The sequence below is a fragment of the Urocitellus parryii genome, chromosome 5 (genome assembly GCF_045843805.1).
Source record: "Urocitellus parryii isolate mUroPar1 chromosome 5, mUroPar1.hap1, whole genome shotgun sequence".
NCBI classification, from domain to species: Eukaryota; Metazoa; Chordata; class Mammalia; order Rodentia; family Sciuridae; genus Urocitellus; species Urocitellus parryii.
Window position 1 is genome coordinate 179,487,758 of NC_135535.1, and position 19,690 is coordinate 179,507,447.

The 19,690-nt window shown below is 37.3% G+C and overlaps 1 protein-coding gene across 1 annotated transcript; it reads right to left on the bottom strand.

The window, feature by feature from the left end:
* Positions 1-483: 483 nt before the first annotated feature.
* On the bottom strand, positions 484-17,945 carry LOC144254815 (cytochrome P450 2C21-like). The gene is made up of 9 exons (XM_077798379.1): positions 17,759-17,945; positions 16,284-16,446; positions 14,218-14,367; positions 11,135-11,295; positions 9,365-9,538; positions 8,102-8,243; positions 5,855-6,042; positions 2,216-2,357; positions 484-1,113 (listed from the first exon to the last, which is right to left on the bottom strand). The coding sequence occupies exons 1-9, from the start codon at positions 17,924-17,926 to the stop codon at positions 932-934; spliced, it is 1,470 nt and encodes a 489-aa protein (XP_077654505.1). The 5' UTR covers positions 17,927-17,945; the 3' UTR covers positions 484-931.
* Positions 17,946-19,690: the final 1,745 nt, after the last annotated feature.

The following is a 19,690-nucleotide window of genomic DNA, read 5'->3' on the forward strand; positions in this document are numbered from 1 at the left end:
TATCACATAACTATATAGATTTGAATAGGGAAATAATTTTGGCAATTATGGAATATCCAAATAATGTGACATTATGAGTTACATTTATTCATACTGCCTGTAAAAATATCTATAACAGTATATAAATGTCATCTCCAAATCCTAGCTACCTTAAACATACACATATGTAAGAATTCCTCTGTGTGTTCAATATCACCAAATATACATATTCCCTTTTCATTTGCCTTAATTGGTCTAGGTCTATTTGTCCATGTGCATGAGAGGGTAGTGTTTAACCATTAGAGGGAAAAAGAAAAGGTATCCTTGGACAAACTGGCAAATTCAGATTTTACTTCATGTTATTTGTTCCCTCTGACTGGAACGATCTTTCCATGTTTCCTCCCTGTATGCATACACATACATATACCTGTACATACATGAATAAACATGTACAACACACACATATACATGTACACACATAATTATAATTTAATAACCATGGAAAAGACAAAAGCATATTGAACAAACTGTGAAGAAATCATTCCCCTAGAGAGTTACATAGAAGTGAGAGATGCATAAATTCTGTATTTTCTTTAAATATTTTTTAAATCATAGAATAATTTCTTATTATTAATTTTTACTAAAATAAACTATTTAATTTATAAGTTTCTTTCTATTTGGTATACGCTGAAGATGCACTCTAGCTTATCATCTCAGAACTGTATTACAACAAGAATTTTATTAGATTTTCAACAGTGAGGTTTCTCTTATGCAGGAAGTTTGAACTGAATTTTGAAGGGTGGGGAAAATTAGAAGACACAGAGCTCATGGATGGTATTCCTCCTGTTAGGGCATACAGAATGATTGACACACCAGCCCTTGGGGGCGGTGGGGGACTTGTTCAGATGAGGCTGTAGGGTTTCTTTCAGAAATTTGGCAACCTTCCCTTTCTTCAGACTGGAATGAAACAGAGTTCATAGGAGGGTGGTATAGAGACTATCCCAATTGTACTTGGGGTGGTGTCAATCTCTTTTGGATCAATCAGAGGTTTCAAGGTAAAATGCTGTAAAATGCTGGTCAGAATTAAAAACAGTTCCATGCGGGCCAGGCCCTCTCCAACACAAACTCTTTTTCCTAAAAATGACACACAAATCAATTATTAATTCTATTTCTGAGTTATCACACGAGGAGGCTTAAATAATACAGAATTAATGAATATATTAATCAATGAATAATTAATGCTTGGTTTCTATTCATCCACAAACCTGGTTTCTCTTCTTCCCTTTCTTCCTTTCCTTATGTCTATCTGTTTCCTGGAAACTGGCTTCTAGGGACAGTATTAAGCCAGGACCCAATTCCTTAGAATTCGTACAACTGGGTGTTAAAGAGCTTAGGGTACTTAGTGCTTCAGTCCCACCCTCCCACTTCCGACTTCTGGCAGTGACTGTATTTATTCATCTACCAATACACGCATTTGCAGTTTAAGCATCCACTGTAGCTTGGCTAAATGTCTATTTAGTTTCCAGGGACACTCTCCTTCCCTTGCACCTTCCAACCTGGGATGGAAACATCTTCTTGCTGATGCTAGTCCCTAATAGCACACTTGGCCACTTTCCTTGTCCTGTGCACGCCTCCCAAAACAGCCTCCTCATTAGACCCTTCAACTAACATTTTTGAGTGTTTGCCACCTGTTTCCTACAAAGACCCTTACAAATTAAGCAAAATACTCAAATGTTATTTCCTGAAAAAAAAAAAAAATTTCCCTTGCCCTCTAAATGCTCTTCCCCTGCCTCAAAAAGACCAGTCAGGAGCTCATCTCACTATGCTCTCACAGCAGCCTCTAGCATAGCATTGGTCACACTGCAGCTTCATTGCCTGTGAATTAATCTTCCTCTCTCTTGGAGGGAAGATCTGTTTCTTATTCACTTTCGTATCCCTGGATCTCAGTGTGGGATTGCTACACATAAGGTGCTCAGTAATGTTATTGATTAAACTGAATTCTCCAGGTAACTGAGAAAATTCTTGGTACAACTGGACTTCTAGGAGCTCTTCAGAATCTCTGCAGGGTCAGGAAGCAGAATCAATGGGCAGAGCCTCCAACCCAATGAGAAAAACCTAACAACCTGAACATGCCTCTGGCCTCATAGAAATGGCAATTCGTGCAGGCCAGAGACAGAGAAGGCTCCCTTCTCCTCACTTGACCCCTGATGCACACATGAACACAGAGCTTGCTTGCCTGCTGAGAAAGCCATGAAGTGGTCACTCTTCTTAAAGTTGCCACTTTCATCCAGAAAGTGGCCAGGGTCAAACTTCTGTGGGTTGGGAAACTCTTTTTCATCAAACAGAAGAGAGGTCAGAGACACCATTATTTCTGTGCCCTTTCAGAAAGAGAAACACATGAATTAGTTTATAAATGAATCATGGAACTTGAAAACAATTAGAAATCCCTCACCTAACCTTCTTATAGATCTTGTAGATGAGGGAGGGGAGTGGGAGGCACAAAAAGGAGAATATATTTGCTCCATGTCACATAACAAATGAACAGCCAAGCCCAACAGGTCTTAACCATGTAATGCCTGCTCCAGGGCCCTGTCCACTGCCAGCAAGGCCATCCTCAGCAGGGTGTAGTCTGACACCAGCACTTCCTATGCAGAAATAAAATCAAGGAAACTCCTTGAAGTGCATTGCTCTGGACAAATAAATTGCAATATTGTCTAAAAGAGCTGATATCACTGAAAATCCCGCTTATTTTCTTGAGAACTGACTTGAAGTCTTCTTCGAACCTCAGTAGCTTGAATGTCCATATTCTTGAAAAACATTTAATTTCCCATCAAGATGAGAAACTGGCAAGGATGCTGTGATGGTTTAGATATGAGGTACCACAAAAGTTCACGTATAAGGCAATGCAAGAAAGTATAGAGGTGAAATGAGTGGGTTATGAGAACATTAACCTAATCAGTACATGGATTAACTGGGTGGTAACTAGGCAGGTCAGGTATGGCTGAAGGAGGAGGGTCACTGAGGAAATGCTGCTGGAATATGTATTTTTCCCTGATCTGCTGATCTTAATCTCACTCTCTGCTTCCTGTCAAGTCCCTAGATGCCCTCCTCCATCACACCCTTCTGCCTTAATGTTCTGCCTCACCTCGGGCAAAGAGCAATAAAGTCGACCATATATAGACTGAGACCTCTGAAACCATGAGTCCCCAAATAAACTTTTCCTCCTCTAAAATTGTTCTTGTCAGGTCTTTTCTCAGAAGAGCAAAACAGCTGACTAAAACAGATGTCCTCCTGTTGGTATGTTCTTTTAATTGAATTGCGGCATATTCTTTTAGAAAGGAGAGAGAATTTCCAACTTCTACATTCAGTTTATTTTTCAGAGTCAATGGAATCTTTGCCTCTATCTAATGAAGTTATGTTACCACATGTAAGTTGTCTAACATTTCAGTACTACATTTCCATCACTAGTAAAATGCAAACAACCCACCATAGTCTATTATAATTGTAAAATGGAAAAATAGGATAATATGTGAAAGACGTTAGGGAGGACATTGAACTTAGTATCCTGCTAATGGAAGTGAGGACACTGCCACTGAGCTACAACCCCAGCCCAAAAAACTTTACATACATACTGCCACATGTGAAAGTGCTCAAGGAGAGAGATTTTATTACCATGATGATAATGATAAGTTTTCACAATATTGAGATATCTAAATGTAACCCATAAAGAAAAATGTCAATAAAAAAAGACCCCATGATATCCTAGAATTATCACACAAGAACATCTAAGTAGATGGATATTATGAATGTGCCCAAGTATTTAAAGAATAATTATAAAGAAATAAATAGTAGCTATTATATCCCTATATAAAAGTAGATATGCTATTAAGTTCTATAAAGAAACAATAATAAGTAAATAAAAATTATAAAGTTGAAAAGAGCAGAAATTAAAATTTATTGGATAGTGTTAATATCAAGGAGACTGCAAAAGAATAAGTCAACAAAGTTAAAGAAATGTGAATAGGGAAAAGTTGAGAGAATCCTATCAGATAATCTCTGATAGAAATGCACATACCTACATATTTTGTGGGGTGATCCCAAATGCAAAGGAACTAGTTTTACCTCTAGGGCAAGCACGGTGGGGGGGGGGGGGTTGGGTGACTATAATAATCAGTCTCACTGTCTTGAAGAACTAGTGACATGCTTCAGCTATGCTGTCCACACAGAAGCTGAAAAGAAAGGGGCTGAATCCCAGAAAAGAGAGGGACAGACAAGAAGAGCCCTAAATTCTATATGTGAACTCTACAGAATCTCGGGGTCACTCTCAAATTAACACACTTGTTTGCCAAACTCCAACATCTGGGGAAAAATAAATCACCTTCCTGCCCCACAAAATTACAGATTAACAGCTAATTATAAAGACATTTTCAGGCAGACAAAACTATATCATTCTTTATCTTCAGCATTTAGAATTCAACAAATATTATTCAACATTCTACAAGATAAAGAATATTGAAAATAAATACTTAGCATGAGAAATAGAGATTGTGCCACTGTTGTGGAAAGTGGGTGGATCACAATGTGACACATCCAGAAGAATATGGGCACTGCCATAAGTCAAGCAAAATCAGGCCTGTTATTAAATTGCTAAATTTAATAACATGGCAGCCATCTATGACCTGGATGAACACAGCATCACTAGAACGGAAGACAATTTTCAGTGGGTTGATGAATAAATGATCAATTGGGAAATGTTTACGTGGCTAGAACGAACCACTTTTTCTGGGAATGTTGAATTTGAGGAAATGGCTGAGAAAAGTTTGAGCAAAAGGGATTAGAGTTTAAGGATAGATCTTTCTTAAGATGTAAGAGATGTGAGTATGTTCAACTGCAGATAGAAAGGAGCCAGAAGAGAGGGAAAATATGAAGATTAAGCAAGAAGGGGCTGGGGCTATAGCTAGGTTGGTAGAGTGCTTGCCTCACATGCACAAGGCCATAGGTTCAATCCCCAGCACCCCCCCCCAAAAAAAAGAAAAAAGAAGAGAAAAAAAAGAAGAGGCAAGAAGAAATTATTATTTAAGGAAGATCTTTTAAAAAAGTAAGGAGAAAGGAGCTATGCGGCAGTTTAAAAGGGTTTACTTTAGATAAAAGGGGATTTCTTTCACAGTGACAGACATGAAAGAGAATTGTGTGGATGCAGCTAAGTGTGTGTATCTAGAGGAAGGGAATTGAGCAACTTCCAGTGCTCTGATTTCCTCTGTCAGGTGGAAGACCAAGTCACCTGGAATAAAGGAGCTGGTAGAGAGTTGGGGTGTTGAGGAAAGTTCAAGGTTAAAAGAGTCATTGTGGCACCTGGTGACCCAAGATGAGTAAAGTTATAAAACAGGGTTTCTGAGTACCTTTGGGACACATTCAGAATTGGTGAATATTATACCCATGTATTGTGGGTTCGTGATTATAAGACCAACCTGCTGGGTTGCAGAGTCTTCTCTGGCAGACTGGGTTCAATAGTTCAAGTCAGGGAGGAGGAAGGAGATTATTGGATCAAGCTCTTTATAAATAAGTGAATCAGAAAGCAGGGAGGGAGGGAGGGAGATGGGAATATAAGACACGGGTTAATTGGCAAGAATAATAAAACATACCTGGGAGAGCAAGGAAGCAGATTGCACTAACAACCAGGCAGAGGGTGGAGCTATCAGGATACTGAGGTTGCTACCATTATTCTATTTAGAAAATGTGTCAACAAACAAGAAAGAAAGGAGCACATGGACAGAGGGTGAGATGCCTGAGCTCCCTTAGAAGTTTAGGAAATTCACATTGGAATCATTGACAGCCTAAGGTTCTTAAGGAGAAGCACAGATTAATTATCTCTTACCTTTGGAAAAATGTATTCTCTGAACTTAACGTCCTGAGTCACTGAATGAGGCATGTTGATGGGAAGGAGGTTAATGTACCTCTGGATCTCATGCAGCACAGCATCCGTGTAGGGCATGCGGCTCCTGTCCTGCATGCAGGGGCTGCGGTCTCTTCCAATCACTTGTTCAATCTCTTCCTGGACTTTAGCTGGAGAGGAAGAAATGAAAATTTAGATGAAATGACAAAGATGTGAAATAACTTTTATTTGATTTCTTAATCATTGTGGTGGAAGATAGGGAAATTATGGATCATTACCTCCATAAGGGAAAAATAGAAGTTTTAACTTCCTGGGGAAATTAGATGTCAATTAATTACCTAAATATATACACATATAAAACATAATTGTCCAACAAAGTTCAGCTTTCAAACCAGATTCTCTATTTTGTGTAGACTCAAAGATCTGGAATCTTAAAAAGTCATTAAAAACCATGTAGTTTACCACTTTGTGTGTGCCAGCTTTTATTATAAATGTTATTGTAAATTCCAAGAGGTTAAGAAGTACTCGGTGCAGTAAATGCTTAATAAAGAGAAGAACAGAATAAGATATTTGGTTGATTAAGCACAAGGGAACAGGAAGAAAATCAACATTTATTTAGAATGTAATATATGACAGACATACTGCACAATTCATTACAGTATAATTCCTCAAAATAGCACTGTGTGTTGTGTATTATTTTGTTTAGTCTAGAAAGAAACCTGGCCAGAGAAGTAAGTGTATTTCCTAAAGACACCCAGGTAATATGTGGTCTTTCCCATATAATCCCGGTGAAACAGATAAGAGACCCGGAACATGGATAGGTAGTGAGGAGGCTGAAGTTACACAGCTGCTCACAAGTACAATCAGAATGTTAAGCCACCACTATTAGAGTCTAAACCCATTTTCCAGAGTATCAATGCCATGTTACCACTTTGGTCAGGTTACATTTATCTATCACCTGGAGAATGCAACTTTGTAATGGAGCATGTGAAAATTCTGAACTTTGGTAGCTGTAAAGAAGAAAAAAGGAATTTCAGACAAGGATTTTCACTTTTTGATTTAGGGGCTGAAGTTTTATCTAGAAGAAAGGGGTCATATATATTGGTCAGGAACTACTTATAAAATCAGAATGGCATAGAATGGCACAGTAAGAGTTGTGATGGGAAGAAAGGAAAGGAAAACACCTACAAACATGATGCAAAAGAAATCCAAATGGAAGTGATGGGGAAACATGACACAATAACATCTTGTGAAGTACACACAAGATTTAAAGGTTTGTAAAATAATACATACTGTTTCTGCTCATATTCAGCATAGGCTTTGCAAAAGCTCATGAGAGAGTATATGTCATGTGAAAGAAACACAGGAGCACCATATCTCACAATGCACACTAGTAAAGGAAGATTAAGGTTTTGCTTTTATTTCGCCTATAAACAATGGGAGGGTAGAAGGACCTAAAACAAAGTGCTGATATCATGGAGGTAAGTCTCATGAGGTTTATTTCTACTGAATGTGTTGCAATGCATGAGATCAAAGTCATGATATAGCAATGAAGGAAATGTCCTCCTAGATGAGGATACAACACAAAAGAGGTGGGAAAATGAAAAAGTTGCATTTGCAAGAGAAGTTATGTTTGTGAGGAAATTTTTATTTTTCTAAAACGGCAAAGAAAGGGTTTTTTACATTGGGATACAATTATTTTTTAGTTGGAGAGTTAGCCTTTCTGATTGAGAAATATTGTAAGTTTCTTGAGCAAATCCCTACATTGTTAATGCATTTGAGTATAAATATCTTTTGACAAAGGTATATTTATCTGGACATGGAAGACACATCAAAAAAGATTTTTGCAGAGAAAGAAAGAGGCTATCTCTTCAGTTTGGGAGTTGGAGTTTTATCTAAAACAAAGGGGTCATATAAAGTGGTCAGAAACTACTTATAGGATGTCCAGATCCTTAGACAAATGTTACTGCATCTGTCCCAAACCAAATCAAGGATTCTGCAACATAGCAAGAATAACAACCATGGCCTTCTGATGTGTGTTGTTTAAACATTTCATTCTTTTTCCAGTGATCTAATTTCAATTGAATCCATCCAGTGGTAGGTAAAAGTACAAATGATGAAAGTATCTCTAGTACATTATCTATGCAGGTGAACAGTGGAACAGTTATCAGTTTTGTCTGCTAACACCTACCTGGACTTCAATCTGCCTGTCATCTGTACTCATCATACCTGAGACCTCAGGATGCTTCAACAGGAGCAAGAGTCCATATTTCATTGTGGTGCTTGTTGTATCTGTTCCTGCACTAAACAGATCCCAGATGGTGATGATCAGGTTTTCCATGGTAAAGTCAGACTGTTTGTTATGTTTTTCCTAGAAATGATGTGTGATAGTTTCTTGGTAAATAAAATATCTTCCAGGTAAAATAAAACAATTCAATATAACATAAGTATTTGGTAAATTAAGGCAGACATTAATGCTATAGCTGAAGGGGAAGTAAGAAGAATATTAGAATTCCTTTAAACTGTTAAAATAAAACCAGTTACAAACTTCTAAGTCCTCACTTTCCCACCCACTAGAGTAAATCAGTTACCCCGTAATGTCTTGCAAACATAATTTTTATTATGTCATCCACTGCTACTCCCTGTCAGTTCTAGCGTCCACTGTCTGTTTCATCATGTCGAAATCTACCCTTCAGACCTCCAGTGATACACACTCCCCAACTTCATCACTATTCTCAATTTCACCAGTCATCACACCCACCACCATTCCTCAGTTAAAATCAAGTTAAATTTACCTCCTCAAAATTTCCACACACTTAACCACTACAATTATCATTCCTTGGAATATTTTACCCTCCCTGTTAATCTAAGCCAGAGTTTCACAAAACCTACCTCAACTGTGAAGTCTCCTGCAATCTCTCCAAAGGTAAGCCTCCCCAGATTTCTATCTATTCCTGTGTTCAACTAATTGTTAGGCCTTCCATTCATGGATGCTTTCTTGTTTGTTTTGTTTTGTTTTGTTTTTTGGTACTGGGGATTAAACCCAATGGTGTTTTACCAGTGAGATGCACCAAAAGCCTTTTTTATTTTTTAGTTTGAGACCGGATCTTGATAAATTGCTGAGGGCCTCACTAAGATGCTGAGGCTGCCTTGAACTTGTGAGCCTCCTGCCTCAGCCTCCCAAACTGCTGGAATTTCAGGCATGCACCACTACCCCTGGCTCATGGAGTTTATTGTATGAACAGTGTCATTATCATTGGTCTTGAACGTGTGACTGTATATGTGTATCAATTCATCCCCAAATAAAGAACAGCCTTTATCATGGTAAATACAAATCCTTTCATGTCATTGCACCACTGAGAATTTTTAAATATCGCAAGACACTCAATGATTTGCATTAACAGAAGGTTGCACAAGTAATGGAAAAACAAAGCTCATCTTTGAGTGACATTACCCACAAGCATGAGATATAAAGACAGAGTCACATTATACCTTTTCCATTTTAATCAGGAAATAGTCAATAAAGTCCTGAGGGTTATTGATGTCCAGAGATTCTTGATGCTCTTTTACTTTCTCCATAATAAACTTTTTTTGGTTAGCAATGTTTTTAAAGAGATCATTATGACTTCCTGGGAAATAATGTAAACTAGGGAAAAAATTATAGAGCTGAAAGAGGAAAAAAATCCTTCATTAACTCAAGAAACATTTATAAGCCCTTATTAGATGTCACCCACTTTGCTAAGTGCTGAGTACAAATGAGTAAGACCCACTTCCTGCACTAAAACATACATGGAATTTAAAGGAGAGGACACAAATAAAATGTCTGTGGTTAACAAATGTAAAGAAATTTAGATTTCAGATGTAGCTCACTGGTTGTCTTGCCAAAGCCTCTTTCAGAAATGCTTAATACCTCTGGGTGCTAAATGAAGGGGTAGGCTACTTGTTCTCTGAGATTTTTCCCAGATAGAGCACATGATGACCTTATGAATCCACACAGAATTTCAGTAGCTAATGACTGTACAACAAAATCTACTAGAATTTTTTTACATAGTAAGAAATACATTTTACATCATCAAGCTCTAGACTTATAGATTTTTTTAAAAAAGTTTCTCAAACGAATTTTCTAAAATGAATGACTCTAATACTGTATTTTTCTTTCTGTTCTACTTTACTTCATGTTATAAATTTCATCTGAACCATTAAACTAACTTTATATCTCACAAATAGGTTACAAATAATAGCTTTATAAACATCATTTTAGCCATTTTGAAATAGGGCAGAGGGATGAGGTAGGTATGGGCAATAAATTAGATAGAAAATTATTTTGTAACTGAAGGAAAGCCTAAATCAACACTCTCGCTCCACATACTTATAATCAACTTTAAAAATTGTCAATTCTGGAGGTGATATCATTCATCTCCCACTACCCGATGGTTCCCAAACTGAAGCCACTTAACAGATTAAAACTGTTCTGTGAAAGTTGCCTTTTGCTCTTCTCCCCTGTTCAGTGTCTTAATGATTGAATGATTGACTAAAGGGGAATTGTAACAGCAATAATGGCTACATCATTTTGTCATATTTCACCCTGTCTTGAAAACTGTCCCTTGAAAAGTCGTTCTTTATCTATTCCCTTGCCCAGCATTATGATTTCTAAACAAAACCATCTTTAAGTGACTGAACTGCTGGAGGCAACTATTGCAAGAAAAAGGAATAAGAAAAATTCAGGTTCCAAGACCTTCTAATCAGTTCTCTTTCTTTAGTTTTTCAGAATCTGGAACATCTGATGGTCTTCAGATAACATCAATGCATGGGCTAAAGATTTGCTAATCCAGCTCTTTAAATAAAAGTGGAATATCATTTAACTTGAGGGAAAATAAAGTGTCTGCCTAAAGAATTCTAAGGACTGGCCTAGGAGATGCAAGTTGGTTATTATCACAAAGATGTTCCAGTAATAGAGAAAGGAAAACACCCCCAAGGGAGGGAAATGGTTAATGAACCTGCATGTGTGACTGGGCATGTAGCCTTCAAGTCTACAATCCCCTCTCCTGCTCAGAAAAGTCTTTTTGCACCAGAGTTCTCTATGATGAACTTCATTTTTAAGGTATCACAGCCTCCCACCTCCATCTTCTCAGGGTGGTATCCCTTGAATAAATCAGATTTCCTTCCCATCAACTCTTATCTCCCAAGTATTGGCTTTTAAGCAGTGAGCAGATGGACTTGGGTCCAATGATAATTTCACATTTAAGAAGAACTGGATCTTACCTGTATCCAGGGAGTGTTTACAAGTCGGAAATTTTCATGAAAATAGTGAAGCAAGGCATGAAATTTCTCATCACCATAGTCAAAACGATTCTGGAAAATGACAGAGGCGATCACATTGCAGGGAACACAGGACAGAAGGAAGGTAGGATCACATGGAGATCCTAAAAACAATGGAAATTAGAAGTTAGTACACAATTCTCATATAAATCTTAAAAGTATTATTTAAAATAACTTGGAAGGGTGAACTTCCTAGACAGGCCATCATCACTACAAACTCCACATGCCTAAATATCAATTCATTGTTTTTCCCCAAACAAAAGTGACTAATAAGCTACAGATTGTTTAATTTCTATTCCCAAGTATCCGACTCCTTTCATTATTTTCCAAATGTTCTAACTCACAAAAAGGAAAATGCATGAAAATCATTTCATGTAGACACTTTCTCATGCTGCCTGTAGAAAACTGAGCAACCAAATAATAAAGAGTAAAGAGTAATAAGAAAGAGGAGGGAGGAGGCAGGGCTGGGGTTGTGGCTCAGTGGTAGAGCACTTGCCTAGCACATGTGAGGTATTGGGTTTGATCCTCAGCACCACATTAAAATAAATAAATAAAACAAGGTATTATGTCCATCTACAACTAAAAAAAAAAAGAGTAAGGGAACTTGAAATTGTATTTAACACAACACTCCTTGGAAAATCCAGGTATAATTTTCTTATAGAAGAGAGAGTAATAAGAAATAAACGCAGTCATACTCAGATATTAGAAAAAATCCACTATAATTATGTAGTTTCCTACATAATAAAGAATACAGCTTCTTTTTTTTTTTCTTGTTTTGTACTAAGGAATTCAGCCAGGGGTGCTTAACCACTGAGCCACATCCCCAGCACTTTTTATTTTTTATTTTGAGACAGGGTCTCACTAAGTTGCATAGGGCCTTGCTAAATTGCTGAGGTTGACCTTGAACTTCCAATCCTCCTGTCTCAGCCTTCTGAGTCACTGGGATTACAGACATGCACCACAACACCCAGCAATCTCCTTTTTTTTTTTTTAATGTTTGATAGCTTTATTCCTTTGTCTTCCTCTTCTACCCACATCTAGACAAGCGGATTAAAAACCCCAAGTGCTCACTCCATTGGCACAAGCAGGAAATTTAATCCATGCAAGCCCTGCCCTGCACAGGGACCCCATCCTGGCCACTGCTCCAAAACACCATGAAACCCTCAAGTGATAAGGTCAGTGATACCTTCTTTCTCACACCATTTTCATACCTGCTTGGGAATTACTGCCTTCCCAGAAAGCACCATGACATGAATAATAAAACTTTCCTATCCTGTCAGCCTGTGTGACAGCATTAGTCTGCACCCTGCCTCTGTGCAGTGACAACCACAGCCCTATAACTCCACAAGGAAACAATTAGCTCAATTGAAAAGTAGAAGTTTCAAGGACACACCGTTTTTTCTCAATCTATGGAAGACATTTCCAACAGTTAGCAACATCCAATGTTGAAATGGGTGTCCCCAAGAGTCTGAGGTCCCCAAGAGTAGGTGGAATGAGGCAGAATGCCAGTGAAAGCTGAGAGAAGGTCACGGTCACCATGGGAAAGTGGAACCCATCAATGTAAATTCTATTTGAAATACAAAGTAAGTCCAGGCATGGTGGTACCCGCCTGTAAATCTCAGCTACTCCAGAGGCTGAAGAAGGAGAATCACAAGTTCAAGGCCAGTTCATGCAACTTAAGGAGACACAATCTCAAAACAAAAGAGTAAAATGGGCTAGGGATGTAGCTCAGTGACAAAGCACCCCTGCACTCCATTCCCAGTAGCATAAAAGACAAAGAAAGGAAATCCAAATGAAGTACAAAAAAAGTCACTTCCTATTTAATATGGATTAAAAGCCAAATTACTTTGCTAATTCTATTTCCAAAATTTTATTCTAAGGAAATAGTCAAAGATCTGCAATGTTTTGTATAAATTTCATTTTTTTGGATTAATAGCACCAAAGACCAGCAATAACTCATCTGACCAAAAGTAGAAGACTGGCTAATTAAATTATGGTACATCGGAAATAAGAGAATTCAGTTAATGTTCTTGAGAGTACTTTAAAATCAAATATATGAGACTATCAACTCCATATATTATATCTAAAAATAAGTTTACAGAACAATATGCACAGTATATGCCCCTATTCTCATTCCTTTCCTTCCTGCATAATAGGTAGCAAACAATGTTCATTGGCACTCTTAATCCATTTCCAAAAATTTATTCTAAGAATGAAACTAGATTTATATAAACAAACACAACAACTATTCACCATAGGAATAAAGTATTATTAATTTAATAATGTGCTTTAAAATATTTAAATAATAAGGTTCTAAAACAACCTATGCCTTATGATCCTGACCTTACCCCTTACTGCCTGATCTCCTGCCTACTCTTTCTCCTCCTTTCCCCTGTCCTCCAGGCCTGTAGGTGCATACACACATCCATACACTGAGATTTGAACAGTGGCTGCTTCCCCCTTCTCTCCTACACTCTTCCATATGAGACAAATCGCACCATGCACATTGGAAGAATTGGGTGGACTCTGTAACGTTTCTTAAGAAGTTACTAGAAAAGTTACTTAGATTTAAAGTTAGTATGGCCAAGACTGCTAGTTAATTCCCAAAATGCATGTTCTCCTCTTCTTCCTCTGGACATAATTAATCACATTTTCCAGTTTATCTCACACTTAGGTGTGACCCTGTTTGTTACTAAGATAGAGCCCATGGAATAGGAAAAAATTTTCTGTGACACATCCATGCCTGACCTAAATGTTATTTACTGTTTTCCTTGGTCTTTTCTCCTTCCACTACCAAAGAGATGAATCTTGCTTGACATTGAAAGCCAAAGGGTAATGATATTAAAGACCTGTCAACCTGTCCTAAAAGTGGCTATGCCCCTCACCACTCCACTTCTTACTGCTGTCACCTGAGCAAAAAGTAAATTTCTGGTTTATTTGATACTCCATATCCTTATCTAAAATTCTACTTGTAATAGCAATTAGTCTACCTTATCACTGTTAATTATACAAATAATTATACACACCGTTGGTTTTTTTTAATTCGTCTATCAGACACAAGGCTTCCTCTTTAATTCGGTCTTCAATGGTTTTCTTCCCCATCCCCATATTCCGCAAAACCGAAAGGGAGAAACGCCGAGTTTGCTTCCATATGTCACCATTGCTGAAAACAATTCCTATCAAGACACAAAGAAAAAGAGCACAGATGAATATCTTCCATGGTCTTGAGTTCTACCCAAGTACTCATCTCACTCATCTCAGGAAATGACAGTGACAGGTAACCAGGAATGTAAATATAGTGATGGCAGCTTCAGAAATTCCCATTAAGCCCCACCTCACCTGCCACCTCTTGTCACCTAACCTAGCATTTGACTGTCAAGACACTTGATCTTACATATTATTAAGCTCTTCCTCACCCATCAGCTCCTCAAAATCTCAGAACAATTCTGTGAATCAGTGTTCTGTCCCCATTATACTGGAAAGAATGTTGATGATTATGGGAATAAAATGCTTGCTGTTATGATCACACAGTTAATAAATCACAGTGAGCCCAAAACATAGGACTCTTTAGGCATGACTTTTATGATTGTAAGTGAATTTTAGGAGAATCATCAAGAGGTGGCAATTCTCAAGAGAATGTGAGACAACTCTTCTGCATTTGAAGGAATCTCCTGATAATCTATTCCTCACATAAAGGAAATAGTCATGGACACATAGCTCTTCGAATCTTAATACCCACCTCAACTTGTTTAATCTCTTCCACATAATGTGGTCTTAGCATCAGTAAGTTCAAACTCAGACTTCTAAACTCAAGACAAGATACAGAGGAGAAGGGGAAGGGGAACAAAATTATAGGCAATTTGCATAGGAAGTTCTTATCACACAATGTAGAGAAGAAAAGGATCATTTATCTGTGTGTTCCAGAACCCAGTGATCCACCAGAAAGCTGAATAATTTAAAGTCAGCTCCCAAACTGGACAAGTCAACTATAGACAGTCCCCAATTTAACAGTGTTTTAATCTCTGATTTTTTTTTACTTTATAATAGTGCAAAATGGACACATATTCAGTAGAAATCACACTTCAAATTTTGAATCTTTAATTTTTTCTCAGGCTATTGACATGCAGTGCTGATCCTTAGCAGCCCCAGTCGGCCAGGGCTCCCAGTCAGCCTTGCAATCATGGAGGTAAATGGTTGATGCTAGACTATGATGTTAGTGTACAAAATGTATTCTGACTTAGAATATTTTCAGCTTAGATGGGTTTATACGGATATAACCACATCATAAATCAAGGAGCATCTGTACTTAAGTTTTTAAAAAAGCTTTTATAATTTCAATCCAATGTATAATCTCTATGCATTTCTCCTTGATCCTTTTATCAGAGTATATCTGTGCTTTATGCTTTGTATTCTATTGGATTTGAATGCTTCTTAGGTTTTTTAGAAGAATAAAAGATTAAAGCAGGTCTGGAAATAGTCCAAACCCGCAATGATTCCATGAATACTAACCAGGCTTCTAACAGAGCCTCATAGATCCATGTTTCAGACCAAGAAGCAAAATATTTGGTGAATAGAATGCTATAGTCATTACCTCCCCGTTCTCTTTCAGTCGCTTGCTCGTAATATCAACTGGCCATAATTAAATTAAAAGTGTCTTAAGCACAAATTCATAGAGCATTAGTGGTCAGATGGTTTACTTTCACTGAATTTAATGTTTCATGAGGACATTATGTCACATTCATAGATTTTGGAAATGAGTTAACAATACCTTAGAGAAAATTTATTTATTAGAGATTTTTAGAGGTCAGGAAGGAGCAGAGGAGGGTGGATAAAAGAAGGATGGATTTCATCAGTCCAGATTGTATGCATATTTTGAAATACCACACCAAACCCCATTAATATGAACGATTAATATATGTTGATTCAAAATTTAATAAAACTTTAAAACAATTTATTCATAGGCTTCGTTTAGAATTATGAAATGTGTGTTTCATAAAATTTTTTCAAGTGCTTCTAATTTCTCAATTTCTTCACCTGTTTGGATTCTTGCAACTTATCAACCCAAGGACATTCCCCCCAAAAACAATCATACCTAATCCTTGTAAAATGTGGTCAATCACTGGGTAACTGCCTCTTCCAGAAAACTCCTCTGCCCGACCAATCAGAGCTTCCTTTACAGCTTCATATCCATATAATACCACAGTGGGCTTCATGCCAAAGTACACAGTAAATACAGGGCCATAATCTTTTGCTAGCTGGAAAAGAAGCAGGAGATGCAGAAAAGTGAGAATTTCAATACTTAAATGTAAAGAACTGAAAGAAATATTTTTATTTGTACAGTCTCATTAGTACCATTATAAAGGAATTATGAAGGAATTCAACTTTTAGAACCATTAATTTAATAAGAAAATACATTTGAATGGTACTTATCATGATATTATTAGTAAGATTGCTATTGTTATTATTCAGCTCCAATTATATGACAGAGACTATATTATGCATCTGTTTATATGACTTAATAAACTTTTCCTGCCAAACCTAGAATTGCATCAATTTCAACCTTCCTGACTATACTTATAATAAAATTATTTATTTCTCTTACTGTTTAAAAAAGTTCCTCCAAATTGCCCCATGTATACCTGTTTACACTGATAATCATCCTTGTTATTCATTCTCAATATCATCCTTTTAGCACCAAAGATCTGTACATTTTACTAATACAGGAAAACTTGGCAAACTAGTCATAGTATCTGCCTACTCTCCAGACTGCAAATTCTATAATGCCACTCTTTTAAAATTTTCATTTACCATCAAAAATTCCCTGTATTCATCTATAATGGTGCCTTATGCAAAATAGTCATTAATTATTGCTGAATGTATGATATACTCAGATAACCCATGCAAAATCATTATTATTTACATCTTAAGAAAATGGAGCTCAAAGCTCAGAGAAATCTTAAGACCTGCCTGAATCCGTGAATTAACAAATGGGTAAACCAGATGCTGACACAATCTTGATCCAGAACCCAAGGCACAGGAAGAAGGAGCTTCTAGGGCAGTGCTACAGCAACTGAGCTATCTCTGGGGAAAGATAGGTTTCAGATAATTCCTTTGGAGAGGTACCACTATGTAAACTTGGAGCAGAGAAGTGGTTGATTTCTTAAGTTGGTAAATGTTATAGGAATTGTCAAAATTCCTGAACCCTTAGTCACTTCCTTGACTTCAAGTTAATATGTGCTTCAGGAAAATTTAGTGTTGGAGCTCTGTAAGTCAGTAGATTTTGCTAAAACTGAAAACAGTTTCGTTCCCATTAGAGCTCATCAAAGAATAAATACTAAAATAGAGACCTAGGTCACAATAAAGATAGAGAATTCCTGCTTTTGACAATTTCAACAGTCACCTCATCGATGCCATTTTCTTCTAGTTATATACATTCAAAAAATCATATCCAGGTAGCCAGTGGATACTTCCCTTTAAAACATGGCACCCAAGACCATATTTTATTTACCTCTAAGGCTATGTTATTCACTCGTTGCAAACACCTGAAAGAGAATCAGTCATACTTACAGTGCTTAAGGATTTGTCAATATTCTTAATATCTAACTGTAGAATATTTCCAATGATTGGAAGAGGAGTGGGGCCAGGTGGGAGCTTCCCTTTGGCATGCCTTCGATTCCACAGAGAAAAAAGAATCAAACAAGAAAGACAAACCACCAAGACAATGAAGAGAGCCATTGGTAAGCTGCGTAAATGCAACTGGAAGCTTAGACTCCAGTGATTCTATTAATATAGTGGGTTCTTGTCACCAAACTTGTGTGCCCTTTGAACTTTCGGTAAGTGTTGTTTATCTTCAGTACACTTTGGCCTGCTGATAGAAATGAGAACAAACATAAGACACTAAGTACTGATAAATTCCCATTTTAACTGTCATTCAAACTAAAACATTTGAAGTTGAAAACTATCATATTTTCAAAGGGCTGGCTTCAGCCTATGAAACTGACAAAAGATTTATAAGAATATCCCACCAGGCACAGTAGGATACACCAATTATCCCAGATAATTCAGAGGCTGAGGCAGGAGGATCACAAGTTCTAGGTCCACCTGGGCAACTTAGCAAGCCCCTGTCTCAAAATAAACTTTAAAAGGGACAGGCCTGGAGCTTAGAGGGCTGGGCTCAATCCCCAGTACCACAAGGCAAAAAAAAAAAAAAAAATGATATCCCTTCTGTGAAAGTCATCCTCATACAAGCAGAAGAAACAAACATTCTCTCAGTCACTTTTACCAGAAGATACCAGGGTAAAACAGACAATTGATGGGAATCTACCCTGTGATGGAAAGAAACTGCCTGAACACAACAGAGGAAAGCCCCCTGGCTGTACCCCTCCTCAGCTTCCTTGAATATCCATTCCCGTCAGGGTCCTGTAGTCCTAGCCTGCATTGCCTGCTCTTCCCTGGGGAAGAAATAGACTGCAGTTATTCAACCCTGCAAATATTTAAAAGTGTCTAGAAACTTGCAGATATGAAAAAAGGTTTAAGACTCACAGAATTTCTTTAAATATGCTGTTTTTCATTAACATGAATTTTTTGGAAATGTTAAGGATCCAATATATTTCAAAGAATGTATACTGTGCACTTTCCGCTCAATGCTCACTATAGACCAAATAAATACGAAGAGTAAAAGAGAATTCTGTATATCTAAAATGAAATTCAAAATAACAGGGATGAAGACTACAAAGTTATGTACTATGGGCAATATTCTAGAAGTTTCTATACTGTTAGCAAACATCAATCATCTATTAATCCAAAATATGTTTTTGAAAGGTTTGAGTAGCTTGATTTCACAGCACTGCTACTTCAATATATAATAAGCATATAATCAACACCATAAAATTAAAGTGGCTTTCAGTGGGTCTTCTGCACCAGACATTTTCCATCTGATTGGATCATTTAATCTTCAAAAATCACTTTGTGTCCCCTGCAGTGGTATATACCTGTAATCCCAGCTACTCCAGAGGCTGATGCAAGAGGATTGCTAGTCTGACGCCAACCTGGGCAATTTAGCAAGATATCCTGTCTTAAAAGAAATATTTTTTAAAATATTGAGTCTATAGTTTAGTGGTAAAGTGCTTGTCAGGATGAAAGAAGCCTTTGGTTCAATCCCCAGTACCAAACAAACAAGTCATATTGTAATAGCAATGTTTTGGCCAAGATACACAAAGAAAGACCATTTGAACTAGAAGGATTGCTGACACATCATATCTGCCAATTATAATTTAAGAAGCAGCCCAAAAAGGAAGAAGACCCCAGAATTGGCCATGAACACACAGAGCCCCATACAGGACACAAAGGATTGGGGACCTCACCACATCAAAATGCCATCCTCTAGAAAGACCACCATGTCCAGATTCCACAGATAAAAACATGATATAGATTAGATCAGGAGCTAAATGAAATAAAGTCAAAATGCCACTCTTCATACCACTTCTGTAAAGGAAATAT